Here is a 14,993-nt window from a genome sequence, read left to right as displayed (position 1 = left end):
AACCTTTCGTTGAACTGAGAATATCCTCCCCAGCCGCTTAATGAAGCGTCTGTGTGGATAGTAATCCCGGAGGAGGAAACTGAAGGGGTACTGATATGGACAGGTTTTTCATTTTGCCCAAGGGCACAGACGATTCCGTAGAATCTGTGGGATTGATGACAACTTGTCCCTGGATCGATTTGCTCGTGAGCGCAGATTCTGGTTAGGTCTGTCAGTTTGGCTTCATCAAGATGTTTGTCACAGGCAAATTGGAGGGAACCCTGGATTCTTTCCTGCTTCTCCTTGAAGCAATATTTGTGCTTAGAAATTGCTTTACTGACTTCGCTATTTCCTTTCTCTTGGCTGATGGAATCGACAGAGTATGGGAGGATAGATTCCATTGAATGCCCACCCAGCCACTGAAAGTTGGACTCCGGAGTGAGTCTTGACTTTGTTCTGTTTATCTTGAACCCCAGATACTCTAGGAACTGGATTACTTTCAGTGTGGCTTTGTGACATTCCTCGACTGTTGGAGCCCAAATCAACCCAATGTCGAGATACGCTACTACCATTGTCCCCTGAGACCTCAGTTGTTGGACGACTACTTCCGCCAACTTCGTGAAACACCCTGGGTGCCAACGTTCAGAACCGAAGGGAACTACCTTGAAGGAGAATGCATGATCTCCTATCTTGAAGCCCAGATAAGGGCGAAAGTGTCTTGCAATAGGGATATGATAGTATGCGTCTGTAAGATCGATAGAGGTGGTGACGGCCCCACACGGGGAAGTAAGGTCCGCACCTGCGAGATAGTCAGCATTTTGAACTTGTCGCAGCAAATGGCCAAGTTTAAGCGGGACAAGTCTAAGATTACCCTTCTTTTTTGAGCCTTTCTTTGGCACGCTGAATAAGCGACCTTGAAACTTTATCTGTTGACTCTCGCTATTGCTCCTTTCTGAAGGAGGTCTTCCGCATACTCCGTCATTTCTTTGATGGAAGTTGAAGGAATGGTCTGGATGGAGGAGGATCCGCAATCCAACTCCAACCCAGGCCTTTTGACACAATGCTCTGTGCCCAATTGCTGAATCCCCACCGATGCCGAAAGAGAAACAGCCTCCCTCTACCTTCGAGCTCTCACTGTTGCTGGGTTGAGTGACCTCCGCGGCCTCCACGGAAGTGTTTCCCTGTTGAGAGACCTTCCTGATCCTCTCTGACGAAAGGATCCCCTAGCTTCTTCCTCCCCTGAAAACCAAACCGGTCATAGTGTTGAAAGGCCTGGCCCTCGAACACTTGGTTAAAGGCTGGGGAGACAGCGTAGGAGGTGGAAGGCTGAGGCGGGGGGAAAATCACTAAATAGGTTGTGACTGAGCCTTAGAAGTAGAGGGTTGGGCTGATTGTACCATAGGTACAGCCGAAACAGCCTGGGTAAAACGTTGCTGCTTCTTTTGGTAAGGCTGGTAACGCTTAAGTTTCTTCTGAGACTTACCTTTTGCAGCTTGGTCTTGGCGTCTCTTAGCTGTGAGACCCCAACGATCTTTAAGGCTCTGTTGAGCAGTTGTGCTTCAGCTTGGACCTCCTTGACCATCGACTCAGGAAAGAGGTCTGCCCCCCAGATGTTGGAGGAAAGCAACTTATTCGGCTCATGACGAATAGTTGCTTCCTGGAGGACATGCTTCCGGCAGTTAATCCTGGCTGTAGCAAACTCAAACATGTCAGACTGGACGGTATGCGTCTGGGACTTAGTCAGGAGCTTGAAGAGCGGCTCTGAAGCATAAGAAATAGCCGCTACTTCCGTCATTGCCATGGTATTCATGGACCTGGCAAGCCTAGACTTGGCCTCAAATTCAGCTTGAATGAGGCTGTCAGGAAGCCTAGGCAGCTTCTCGCCGAACTGATCCATAGCACAGTCTGGTTTGAGCTTGCCAGCCGAAAAGGTGTTAGGCAAATCTTCCCACAACTCTCCAAGTGAAGGGAGCAAAGGAGATGTGGGGTCTGCTTCCCTTAATTGAGGTAACGATTCCCCCTTCTGGGCAGCTGGAATGGTGACCGTAGTTATCTTGGTAAGGAAGGGAAGAGGAGTTCCCTCCTCCATCGTAAAAATGGTGAAGGGACTCTTAAAGGCTTGTATTCTCGTGTTAGAACAATCCATTTCCTCTAAACACCTGAGCCATTCTCTTTGAGCCTGGCCTCACGTGAGTAGAGGACTGTCTCCTTCGGTACCTTATCTTCTGTAGTCATGGCTGCGTCAGTAAGTCGGCGTAGCCAATGAACGGCGGTTGGAGGCCCTCCGGGTAGAACTCGAAGTCCTCAATCCTTCGAGTACCACATTCCGGAATAGAGATAAGGGCCGTCCTGGAAAGGGGCGTATGACGCCACTCTCCAGGGGTTGTTCATAGAGAACGGAGGCAGAGAGTCATGAGGAAGCTGAAGCAGTCCAGCACCGAAAGCTGGAGGAGTAGCTAGAGGCCTGATTTAAGTCCGGCGATTATATTGTCCTGGGACGTAATCCTATCGGACAACCGGGAGAACATCTGCTCCATGCTGCTCCTCAGAGAGCCGACCAAGTCTCCCATGTGTTGCAACAATCCAGCATTGGGATCCAAAGCCGGAGCTGCTGCGGAGGTAGAGGGATAACTTGGAACAGGTACCAAGGGGAGAGGAGAGACTGCCGGCTCAGCCGGAGTACGGGGCCTCTCCTTGGAAGACCTGCTCTTAGAGGACTTCGAGCTTGAAGCAGAAGCTCTAGACTTCTCTGTTCCGGGGTTTGCAGCCAGAGACTTACGAGATGTTGACGCCGACGAAGTCTTTTTGGACGACGACAACGTCTTTTTGAGGGAAGGGTTTTCTGTACCCTCTGGCCCTTAACCTTAGTTTCACCGAAGCATCGGTTGAAGCATAAAGGAGCTCAGCTCCTGTAAAGCCTTGGAAGGAAGCTGGAGAATTAGCAGGAGAAGAAGATCCAGTGGCGCCCAAGGGAAGCCCTTGGGCGTCCAACGTACCTACCTCGACCAACAGGTCGTCAACACCTACCATCGGTTCTACATTTAAATCCAGTGTCGCGACTTCCGATGAGATATCGTGGCCTGGTTCCTTTATCGAAGTGGCGATCTGCTGTTGGATCGCCGCCATAGTCGGGGCTGCTTCTGCCGGGTCGACGTAACCATCGACTTGCCGCCGGGGAACAGCAGGACAGCCATCCTCTTCTCCAGGATGTAGGGCTGTCCCTTGGTGGCGTTCTTCCCGAATCCGCTGACCAAGCCCTCAGGTTGCCAGAGCGGTCTCTCTAACGGCAGCAGCCTGGAAGAGAGGGCGTTCATTAGTTTTAAGTTTAAACTTAAAATTAAACCTTAAACTAAGACTAGGCTTAACCTAAAAGTTATCGGGGATGTAATACCCAATATAAAGAGAGCTTAAGCTTAAAATTAAAGATTAAAATTAAACTTAAGATCTAAAACATTCATAGGAATTCATGTACGGAGTTGAAATACTTACCCCGTCTAAGAACTGACTCACGAGATCGTACAGATAGTGCAGGTTTCGTGGAAACCAGACTGCAGATTCATGCGGAAGTCGCGCACGGAGCGTGGGACCTGCGACTTCGTGTCCACAGGGGTTCTGGAGCATGGCGTTGCATCCCGGATGCTCACAGTTGGTGGTCTGTAAGTGAAAAGATACATGAGTACCATAAAAGACATCACTTACAGGCTAATAGAACTCCGATGCATGCCGGAGAGCGAAAAAATTTTGGGCATAACCCCTCCCTTACCGCCTGAATAGGCTATAACCCCGGAGTGATCCGGTGTGACAACGTAGGTAAGGGAGGAACCCGGCTTAAGCTAGCTTAAATTAAACTTATGATAGCTTAAATAAACTTAAAATACACTTAAGCATAAATAGCACTAAATTCCGGAATGGGTTCCGGGTCGCGGAGGTGTTCGTCTCCGGTATACCGACGAGACGGGATGGTTAGTTAAAAGACCAACTGTACGCCTGAGGTCCGCCCGCAAGCGGGGAACCAGCTCCCTTCCTCGTGACTGACGGAGCTCCGGTAAGATAGAAAAGCACCGACAATCCGGGAAGGAGCGAGAGGGCGAAACAGACTCGAGCAAACAACGGGGCAACGGAATAACAAAGGAGGGGGAAGGCCAATCCCCCTACCCAGTCACAACAAAGCACCGTGAAGCAGAGAGAACGGTCAAGTCCAGTCCTGTGTCTGTCCAGCCTCCCCTACTCCCTCCGCGTAGGGAGAGAGGGGAGACACGGCCCGGGTGGAGCGAGCGAGGACGGACCTCCCTCCCCCCGGCTCTATGGGAGAGCGGGAGGAGGGCAGGGTGACTGGACGGGCGCCTGGCTGCATCGCGATCACATGGTGACCACGAAGCGGTAACTCGATAAAACACACAAAAAAACATAGCCTAGGTTAATGCAACCAAAACTAATCAGCGAGATGCTATTCGTAGATGCAACAAAACTGATGAGAGGAAGCAATAAAAACTGATGGGGACCATGATATACTGAACTAGGCTACGCTAACGTGCCAGACGCCGTAGGCTAACCTAAAATACACAAAATCACTAAAAATTAAATTAAAATGAAAGTAGGAAAATAAAACAGTAGGAGAAAAAATCCAGGAGTGTACGACAACCCTAACCGAGAGAAAGTCTACCACTCAAAGCTAGCTGGGGCCAATACTAAGAGCTGTGGCTAGGGTCTGGATAGAAACTAAATGCCTACGCAAGGTAAAAGAAGACATGCATTCATGACATAAACCAAGTAGGCTGGACCCCTAACATAATGTAGATAACTAGTAATAGAGCGTAAAGTAAAAGGGAAGGTTCTAGGTATGGAAGACCAAGAACGAACCCGCTACGAGGCAGAACAATGCCGCCATGCTTCCGGCCACGAGCCAGTATTTATACCTAAAAAACAGCAAATACTGACTCACAGCTGGAAAAAACTAAGTAGGAACCTTACGGAATACTTAACTTAGCTGATGCGATGGCTGAACGCTCCATAACTAGATAAAATCTCACAAAGGGGCACGAAAAACACAGAGACAAAAAAAGTACGTCTGATAAGGCGCGTGCTAACAGAAAGGATGGCCACCAGAGGCGCAGCAGTCGGTAGCGTGGGGTGGAGTAGTAGTTGTTGCTGCCCATTCTGTGGGTCGGCTCCCCTCTTGTGGTGGTTTTTGTCGTAGGAGATTTCTATTGGTAAGAGGTTCGTGGTAGTGGTCTCACTCGCCTAGTGTTCATACCGACGCCCTCTTGGAGGGTGAGCAGTCAGTTATACTGACCTTTTGCTTATTTTATTTATTCTCTGGTATTTGTTAGTTCATTTACCTTAGAAATAATGGATTAAAGGGATATTTCGCGCAGCGACACGAACTGAGCCCAGAAAATTATTTTATCATAAAATTCATTATTTTATTTATGAAAAGCAGTTATTTATCAGTAATATAATTCAGTGAGTTCATGCTGTATTTTGTTATTTCATAATGAATTATCCTTTTTCAGGTGATACAGTCAACACTATTGTTATTGAATTAAAGGGACCAGACCAAAGTGTGCGTGTGCGTCAAGTTAGAGTTCTAGGCGGTGATGGTAGTGAGGGACAAGGATCCCGTCCACTGCGCCAGCACTCACCTATTACACTTCAGCATCGTGCTTGTGAACAGGAGACATTAAAAGTGTTTAGACTTATTACGGGGCAGGTTGGTAAATTCACTATCCTATGCTAATGATGGAAAGTTTAATTAGAAAAATAGATTAGCAGTTGTCATAATTTGATAAAGAATCATTACTGCATATTTTTATGATATTTTACCCAGAGATGATATATGGTTAATTGTAGTCTTAACATTATGCAACTGACCCTATGAAACCTCCCAATTTATATAGTAATGCTTTAGGTTGGTTCTTATGTTGTTTGTACTCATAGATCATATGGAAAAATTTTTTTTTTTTGTGGTGATATTCGAATGCACTATGTATTGAGCACTTAAATGGTGACATTTTTTGGTTTATACTTTCCTATGACTAGATTAATCATCTATTGTGCAGTGTTAAATATTCATCATTGTTAATTTTGATTATATATGCCATATGAAATTGAAATGTGGTACATCCTAGGTGTTTGGACGTCTTATAAGTACGGGTGAGAGTAGTGACCATGGTGCTGACAGTGGAAATGTCAGTGCAGGCAGCATAGAAGGAACAGAGGAGCAGGAGCGTAATAATGACTTGAGAGAACATATGGTTGGTATCCTTTTTTCAAGATCAAAACTCACACACCTTCAAAAACAAGTAAGCTATATTTCCATTTTTTTTTTTGTATTTTGTATTGATAAAGAAATGAGTAAATGTTTGAAAGTAAAACACAACAATATATTTGAAGTACTGTACTTTATTAAAAAATTACAAACAAAATAAAGTTCAATCACTAAAAGTAAAAAGCCAGGTGGGAGGAATAACTCTGAAACTTAAAGGACCCCAAATTAGTGGACTCCTGTAATTATCAGCTACCATATTATGATTATTTATTCCTTTGCTACCATTTTGGGTGTAATACATTTTTATATCTTAAATTGAATGTTACAGCAGTCCTCAAATCTCTGGATTAATAGAGCCAAGGCCCTGTCAGATAATCTAGAAATCTACAAAGATAATAGTGAATAAGAAAGTCTACGTCTGTTCAAGGGCAATTCCATACCCTTCCTTGCCCTACCTTGTAAATACCACGTACTAATGTAAATACTGATGCCTATGAACAAACACCATTATACTTTATTTGCTCATATATTAGTCACAAAATATGCTCTATAAATACACTTGAACACTTGAAAAGAGCAAACTGCTTCTTTTCTCTCATATGCAATGCACATTGTGATAGGTTACATATTTTCCCCCAATCTTTTTTAAATACACACACACACACACACACACACACACACACACACACACACACACACACACACACACACACACACACACACACACACAGAGTAAACCCCTATATTTTCTTGTATGCAACAGACAATAGATTACACAGCCAATTGTTATTTTCCCCAGAATACATTGTCAACAAACAAAAGTAAACCCCATTTTTCTCTCGTATGGAACATGGAATATGATAGACTACACAATGATATTTATCATTTCCCCCAATCCATTTAAAATACATAGTACACAAAAAATAAAGCAAATCCTTTTTTTTACTCTCTCATATAGGCATATAATATGATAATTTACACAAACAATTTTCATCTTTCTCCCAAAACACATTGTTGTTGAAAAAGTAAACCCCATATTTTTCTCTCATAAGCCACATGCAAGACAGTATTTATCATGTTTAAAATCACTTTAAAATACATCGTACACAAAAAATAAGTTAAATGACCTTTATTCTTTTGTATGCAACATGCTATACAGTAGATTACACAACAATACAGGCAGTCCCCGGGTTACATCAGGTTCAGGTTAAGTCGATCCGGACTTAAGGCGTTTGCATCATGGCTTTATTAACGTGCTTTACAGCAGTGCTGTAACCCGTACTTACAGCTCCGTTCCCATTATAATTACAGTGATTCGGGTTAAGGCAATTTTTGGCTTGCAATGCCCTGCCGGGAATGGAACCCCCTTTGTAACCCAGGGACTGACTATATTTATCATTTTCAAAATCACTTTTAAATACATAGGTAGTACACAAAAAATAAATTAAATGCCTTTTTTTCTCTCATGTGCAGCACTCAGTGCAATAGGTTACACAATTGATATCTCTTGATTGTATCCAGTCACTTTAAAATACGTAATTTACAAAGAAGTAAACTGCTTTTCTTAAACTCTGTACACAACTTACAGTATGAGCGGTTACACAGTCAGTAATCACAATTAAAAAAAAAAAATCTAAAAATATGAAATTCTTATTACTCTATTTCTTACCTGTGTGTGCTGTCCTTGTGCTTATGATTGCCAGACTGTTTTAAATCTATTGAGATGGTTTAAAATACCTCCTCTACTTCTTCCCCTTCCACCAACTCAACTATGTTATTGAGACTGGCATCTTCTTCCCCTGCCCCCTGTACTCCCTGGAGATATAACTGGTGAAGTGGTTGGAAGAGGTGTAGGGGAGCCTAGAGGGTCAATGCTGAAGGACTGTTACCAAAGAAGTGGATGGCAATGGGGATGGGAGATGGAAATCACGCACTTGGTTGCAGGCTGCAGCATAGGATGCATCTTTGGAATGCCCATGCTGCCGCTTAGCCTAACAGCACGAGAGAGTGAGACCTGTCAACTAGTAGAAATTCAGCAACCTAATGACGTTGTGCTTGAAATTCAAATGTCCCCATGTCAATTTGTAATCCAGTCCTGATGATGCTGCAAAGAGTTTGGGAAACGGTTTGTCCACTAGAAAAAGAGAAAAATGAATGGAAAGAACCTTGAATAATTTTTCCTTATTCCGGAGAAGCTTGCCAGAAGAAAAAAAAAGTACTATAGACTGATAAGAAGTCTTGAAAAGAAGACAGTATCTTCAAACAGTGCATTGACTTCAATAAAAATTGCATGAGAGAAAATAGGCCCAAATGACATTACATATATTTAGAAACCAGCCATATAATTTTAATCTAGTTTTCACCATTTTAAAGAAAATTTATTCCTGTACCATATATCCAAAAGTTATGGTATTATTATATGTTAGGTGTACTTAAGCTATAGCATAAAATTTAAGGTAAATTGGAGTGTGGCAGGTTGTTATTTTGCTTGATTATAATGATTTTTGCAGTTGAAAATACGTTTGTTGGCCATCTCCGAATTATTGACATTACAACCTATAAGTAAAAAAAAAAAAAGTCTTGGTAAACATACACACAAAAAAAGCAAGTTCAGTATAAAAAATGTAAATAGCCATAAGAAACATTGATTGTAATTTTTTATTTTTAATCGATAATTTGGATGTTATAATTTTATTAGATTAACAATAAATAAAGAGTAAAATTCTTAGTTAACTACATTAATTGGAAGTAATAACAAAATCATTAGTATACTAAAATAATGGGCTGAAAATACTGTAATGTCAACATGAAATTTGTGTCCAGAGCATCAACGTCATCATCTTTGACTGGGACGTTTTCTTCCATTGGTGGTCACTATTATCAACACTATCAGTGGTAGTTAATACACTATTGAATTACATCAAAATACTCTTAAAAAGTAGGAAAAATAACAGAGCATTCACTAGTGAGACAACAGCATGTAGCAAGCCTCTTTGTGTCCCACCATACAAGATGAGAGCTGAGTCATGGCAATAGAAACGCCAGCCCAGTCTGTGCTCATTTTCATTGGCCACTGAGACCAAGTGGGAGATGGGAAGAGAGAGACAGCAATGCTCATTTCCCCCATACCCTTTGCACATACCACCCTGGATTTAAAGGGACAATGGAGAAGCACCCTTGTGCAAGGGAGCCTGTTGGCCCAAGTTTCACATCCCATAAGGGTGAAAAAGTACTTGTGTTCAGTGGCATCCTAGACCATAATGTTTCAAGCCTAAGGTTACACATGAAGTACTGATGCATAACGGAAAGTCTGGTAGTCTAGAGGAAATGGGGTCGAACCCGGTTTTATGGTATGGAGAAGGTTTTACAGTATTGTTGATTCTGGTGCTCTGAATGTCCTCAGCAGGAATCAGTCGAGTGTCGCTTTAGCACTCCTGGGGAAAAGTATTGCGGGCCAAAAACAAAATGGCGGCGATGCTGCATGTCACCAGCACTAAACGTAACATTTTTTTCAGTATTGATGACAGAAAGGTGATCTTGGTGTTTATACCTATGTTTTTGGGGTCAAGGAAGTTATTGTTGCTCATTAATTAGAAGTATCTACATTAGAAATGGTTTGCATTTGTCCAAAGGGTGATTGGGAAAAAAACAGCGACTTTATTTATTGTTATGTACATGTCATTAACATTAAGAAGCAATCCAGATTACATGCTGCTTAGCAGTCACTAGTGTGATATCAAATTCATAAGTGATAATTTTAGCATAGCCTTGGATTATGGTACATAAGAATGGAGCGATACAGTTATGCTTATTAATCAAATGAGGTAATAACTCCTTTTTAAGTAATCACTTATGACCATGACCTAAAAAGATTGTGCAATAGTGCCTTGGAGTCACAAACATTAATCTCTCTTCCGTTATCACATATTTCTTTATAGCAATTTTTTCACTGCATTATTTTTACATAAGTCCCGTATAATATTAACTATTACTTAATGATAACATAAACCCAGAACATAGTGTATGGTTAGAGTCATTCAAATGTTATGTTAATCACTGTCAGTCATAAGTTCATCCTCTTGCTGTGATAATATGCTCCGATGATTAACATCATTACAATCTGCTCCAGCTTGACAACCACAGAACATTGAACATGACATTCGAACACCTGCACAACTACATCTGCTGGTAGAATATGTATGCATGGAGGAACAAGCACACTTGATCATTTGGAGAATTTCAATTGGAACAGGGGATATATCCTCTGGTAACATGACTGGGAAGAGCTTATCATTTCTCTTGACCCATCCATACTTCACTGGATCCTCAGCTTCAGGAGGCTCACTGATGAGTGATGACTTCCACAGTATCTGATAAACATGTTCCATGAAAACTTCCATAGTTGGCAGCAGAGACTTCAGTTTTGGAACAATTGACAGCTTCTGGTTTGCCATTTTTGTCATCCATACATCATGGCATGTATCTGACATGTTTTTGCAACATTTGGAGCGATAACATATTGCCACGAAGAGTATTGCTTCAGTGACGAGGAGGAGGTGATTACGGGCTCCCTATTTGGGGTGACCAACTCCGGGGCAGCTTGCGAGGCCGCGCCTTTGGTGGAGCTTCCACTACGGTCAGAAGTGTCCTGGGGAATTCCAGGTGGAGTTGGCCCTTCTGCTGCTTCCAGCATCGGTAGCGGAGTCGAGCTGGTGGCTGTGAAGTAGCCAGGATGGGGAGCTTCGTGAAGAAGATTCAAATTTTGCCTTGGCACTGGCACTGAGGCTGTTCCTGGTGGTGTAAGATGATTCAAACGTGGCTCAACGTCCATGGGGGACGGAGCTTGGCACTGCCTGATACCTTCAAGTGGTACTGGCTGTGCAGAGGTAGGCCTGCAGAATTGGTCTGGAGCGAGGTAAGGGTGGGGCCCTGAGTCTTCAAAAATAGAAGGAGGCTTAATGTCCTGTTCTAACAAGACATCATAAGTGCTGGGAATGTATGTAGCCACAGCCAAAGTACATATTTTGGAACAGTGAGGCCATGTGATCCTCAACCGTCAGTAGGCAGGAATCTTTTAAGATGGTTGAGGCTCTCAGTTGTAGCTAACGTGTGCCTCTCAATCCTAGTTTCATGAGGAACTTTATCGTCTTAAATTATGGATAGTTGTGCACTGGAGTTGTCGAATGCTCAGACCTGATGGGCAGGATAGTGACCTCTGGGAGGTGCAACAAATATGGGGCCCTGAGCAGGGGTGGCTAGAGTTAACCATCACTGCCATGGCAATGGAGGGAACGGCAGCCTTCTTGAGGCAATGAGCCCAGGAAGAGGTGTGCCCATGCACCTTGCACAAGTCAGGGAAGCTGTTGCTAAAATCAGGCTTTGGCTGGTTGTTCCACTGTCAATGGCTGTTATTTCTATTATTTTGGTGATTTCCATTCTGAGGGGGAGCAGGAGTTGACTTCAGAGGATCTGCTTTAGAGTGGCACTGTTCTGAAGAGTGTTTATGTTTGTTACAACGCCCTCAGACAGACTTATGATGCTGATTATTTTGGAGCTGTGTTGTCTGAGAGTCGGCAAGAGTGGGAGCAACAGGACGGATTTTCTTATTTAATGAACTCTGTGGTGGGTGGTGGATGTCCCAGACATCTGCCCACTTATAGCACTCTACAATTGTTTTTGGATTTTTATCCACCATGTAAGTAGCAAGCTCTGGAGGGGCATATGACAGGAAATCCTCCAACTGAAAAAGCTTGAGGATCTCTTCCACAGAGGCAGCGTTGGATGCCCTTGTCCACCTCTGGTGGGCAGGCGTCATCTTCGCCACCCATTCTGCCCACGTCTGCCAGACTCCTTTGGCATTCTCCTCCATTTTTGTCTCCACTTGTTGGGGGTTATTTTGAAGGCTTTAACAATGGCCTTATGTGAACGAGATCTCCTTGCTCATGAACAGGGAGGGCTTTGAAGGAGATGGCACCTTTGCCTTCAAGGTGTTTTCCTAAGATGAGGGCTACTTCAGCGGGAGAAGGTTGGAAGTTATCTAGGACCTTTTCTACGTGGTTGAGCCAGGCCTCTGGCTTGGACTTGTTCCACTGTCGGATGAGGGTGCCTACGCTACTAAGTGTGATGACTGGGATGTAGAGGGCTGTATGCCAGCGCTGGCCATATCCAGTTGGAGAGTCCTTTCTTCTGCCTTCTCTGCCCTTTCTGCTGCTTCCCTTCTCTCTTGGAATTCCCTTTCTTCCTCCCTTTCTCCTCCTCCTCTCTTTCGGGTGCTTCTCTTCTCTCTTGGAATCCTCCTTCTGCTACTTCTCTTTTCTCTTGGAATTCCCTTTCTTTCTCCCTCTTTACCCGCACCTTTTCCCTCTCCTTGGTTACCCAGGTAGCTCATTCTTGGCCCTTTAGTCCCGCGGCTTTCCCTGATTCAGTAAAAGCTTTAATTTCCTCTAATACAGGGGTTGTTCACCATCCGGGAGGAATTGGGGTGTGCGTGCACGAACAGGAATTTCTAAGAGTAAACACAGACACTAAGCCCTTGGAATGCAGTCCCTGGGGGGACTAGGAATGGAGTCGAGAGTTCTAGGAATGGTAGGCACAAGGCTTTAAACATGTGAGCTCCAGGCTCTGGAATACCCTGGCACTGGCTGGGAATGGTGTCCCTAAAGGACAGAATAACACCAGTTAGATTCCATTAAGGTAGAATAAAACACTTCTAGGATGTAAGATCCTGTTATAGGGATTACAAATTCTCTGCAGAGCGAAGAAGGCGGAATTACTCTATGTGAATGCGTGCTGAGAGTCACAGATTACTACTGTGATTTGGAGTGGATTCCCGGAATGGGAATCAAACATCACGAAAGACGTGGTTTGTGCTGTCATGATGACTGTGCCTTGAATTCCACCGAAGGGGGATTCATGCCAAGGGCATAGGACACGGTTACGAACATTGACTTAAGGATTTCAATGGAACGACAGTCAACAGACTGTAAATATTCGTCATAAGGGCATAAAACATTGGCTGCACACACAATCAAATTATAATCAGTCAATGAGACTTATAAAATAAAAGCAGTCAACACTGTAATGGGATGCGCAATACAAGTATGACAAATTTATTTGTCACGAGGGCGTAAAAATCATGGCCGCACGGACTGGTGAAAATAGCAAGCAGTCAATCAGACTGTAATGCAATTTGAAAATGGGAATTTATTGGTCACAAGGACTGTAAAAATAAAAGCAATCCCTCATCGTGACAAGAGAGGCTTACACATAATCTTTAATTGCCCGTCTCGAGACATGAAAAATATGCACGGTAATAACTGCCACTATCTCCACAAACGGTGGGATATAGTATGTGCATACGATGATGCGAGGAAGATGTATATATATAAAAAAATATGGCATTACAAAGACACAAAATCAATATTTAAATTCTGTGGTCTTTATATGCAAAAATATACCTCAATGCTGATGTAAATGGATTTGCTCAGTGGTCCACCAGTCAGTCTTTCAGTCTTTTTGGCTCACAATTGGGTAATATGAGTAATGATATGTGAATTCCTATTAAGCTCCTTACAAAAACTATTTAACCCTTCAGCAATACTTACACAAATGAATGTGATAAGCATTATGTGAACCACAAGATGCTTTTCTCTCCACTGCTTATGCAGTTCCTCCCTTTTTCCCTTGCCTTGTTTACTTGAGCCTTCTCCGTGGGAAAGAAACAACGATTACTTCAGCAAGGAAATTCTCCTTTTTGTAGTCTATGTTAAATTGTCACTGGGCAACCAGTCTCACTCACGTGAGACAGGCAGGAGAAGGTCTATGACCATGAATCAAAATGAATGTTTGTTTTTATCGTTCTTTCTCTACCTCACTGTTGTAATCGCTATTACATATTTCGTAAATTCATTCAAGTTAATATAAAAGTTTTTGATCGCTAAAATAAAAAACCAACTCAGAATGGTCTGTACACCTTACTTAACGCAATCTCTTTTGACACGAGATTTTGGCGATTTCTTTTTTTGTAAAGGAAATCTGGCACTGTTTCCTGATGATTATAACACTTCCTAGCTACCTCGAGCATAGCATAGGAAAAGCCAATGTTAGTGATTGAAAATCTCTTGCTCATAGCTAGATTTTTGGTATGCAAGCAATCCTAAGCTTTTCTTACCTCTAACTAAAAAGGTGGCGGTCAAAATTTGGTTTTACCACTAACAATAGATACCTAAAACTTGAATAACAACGCCTTACCTATTGTGGTAGGTTTCTTTCTTTCCTTTGCTCATATGGACTTAATGGCGCTGGGATTTCAGGTCTGTTTTTTCTCGTGAAATCAACTCTAGCAGTTGCTAATTGTTGACATCAAGATTGTGGTGATTGCAAAAGAAATTCTTCACAAAAGACGCTGTTTTTACATAAGTAACATGGTAAGTATATGTAAAATTTGATTTTATCATAAAAATGCCATTTTTACATTAGTAACTTACCAAGTTGTTACATAGCTCCCATTCTGTAATTACTTTGTAAGTATATGTAAAGTTTTATTTTATCATAAAAATGCCATTTTTAGGATGGGCTATTTAGGCGTCCTGCACAACAGTTTGGATACACTTTAGACTCAGGAGACAGGGCCCTGGTTGAGGTCAACCTCCTAAATGCTCTATGGCTGAAGACCAGTTACAGATACAAAGGACGTTTGAAGGGAAACTTAAGGACCACTTAAATGGACTATATTTACAAATGAATT

General features: G+C 42.8%; 1 protein-coding gene across 11 annotated transcripts in view; it reads left to right on the top strand.

Moving 5' to 3' along the window:
* The window catches only part of LOC135224515 (E3 ubiquitin-protein ligase MYCBP2-like), a 1,655,355-nt gene that overhangs the window by 1,467,305 nt on the left and 173,057 nt on the right, over window positions 1-14,993 (top strand). For all 11 annotated transcript variants that reach the window (XM_064263565.1, XM_064263560.1, XM_064263570.1 and 8 more), the window contains 2 exons: window positions 5,493-5,689; window positions 6,108-6,281. In XM_064263565.1, coding sequence (XP_064119635.1) covers window positions 5,493-5,689; window positions 6,108-6,281 — 371 coding nt within the window. The remainder of the gene's footprint in view (window positions 1-5,492; window positions 5,690-6,107; window positions 6,282-14,993) is intronic.

The sequence above is a fragment of the Macrobrachium nipponense genome, chromosome 12 (assembly GCF_015104395.2).
Source record: "Macrobrachium nipponense isolate FS-2020 chromosome 12, ASM1510439v2, whole genome shotgun sequence".
In the NCBI taxonomy this organism is placed as follows: Eukaryota; Metazoa; Arthropoda; class Malacostraca; order Decapoda; family Palaemonidae; genus Macrobrachium; species Macrobrachium nipponense.
This window is presented reverse-complemented; position numbering and strand designations above follow the sequence as displayed.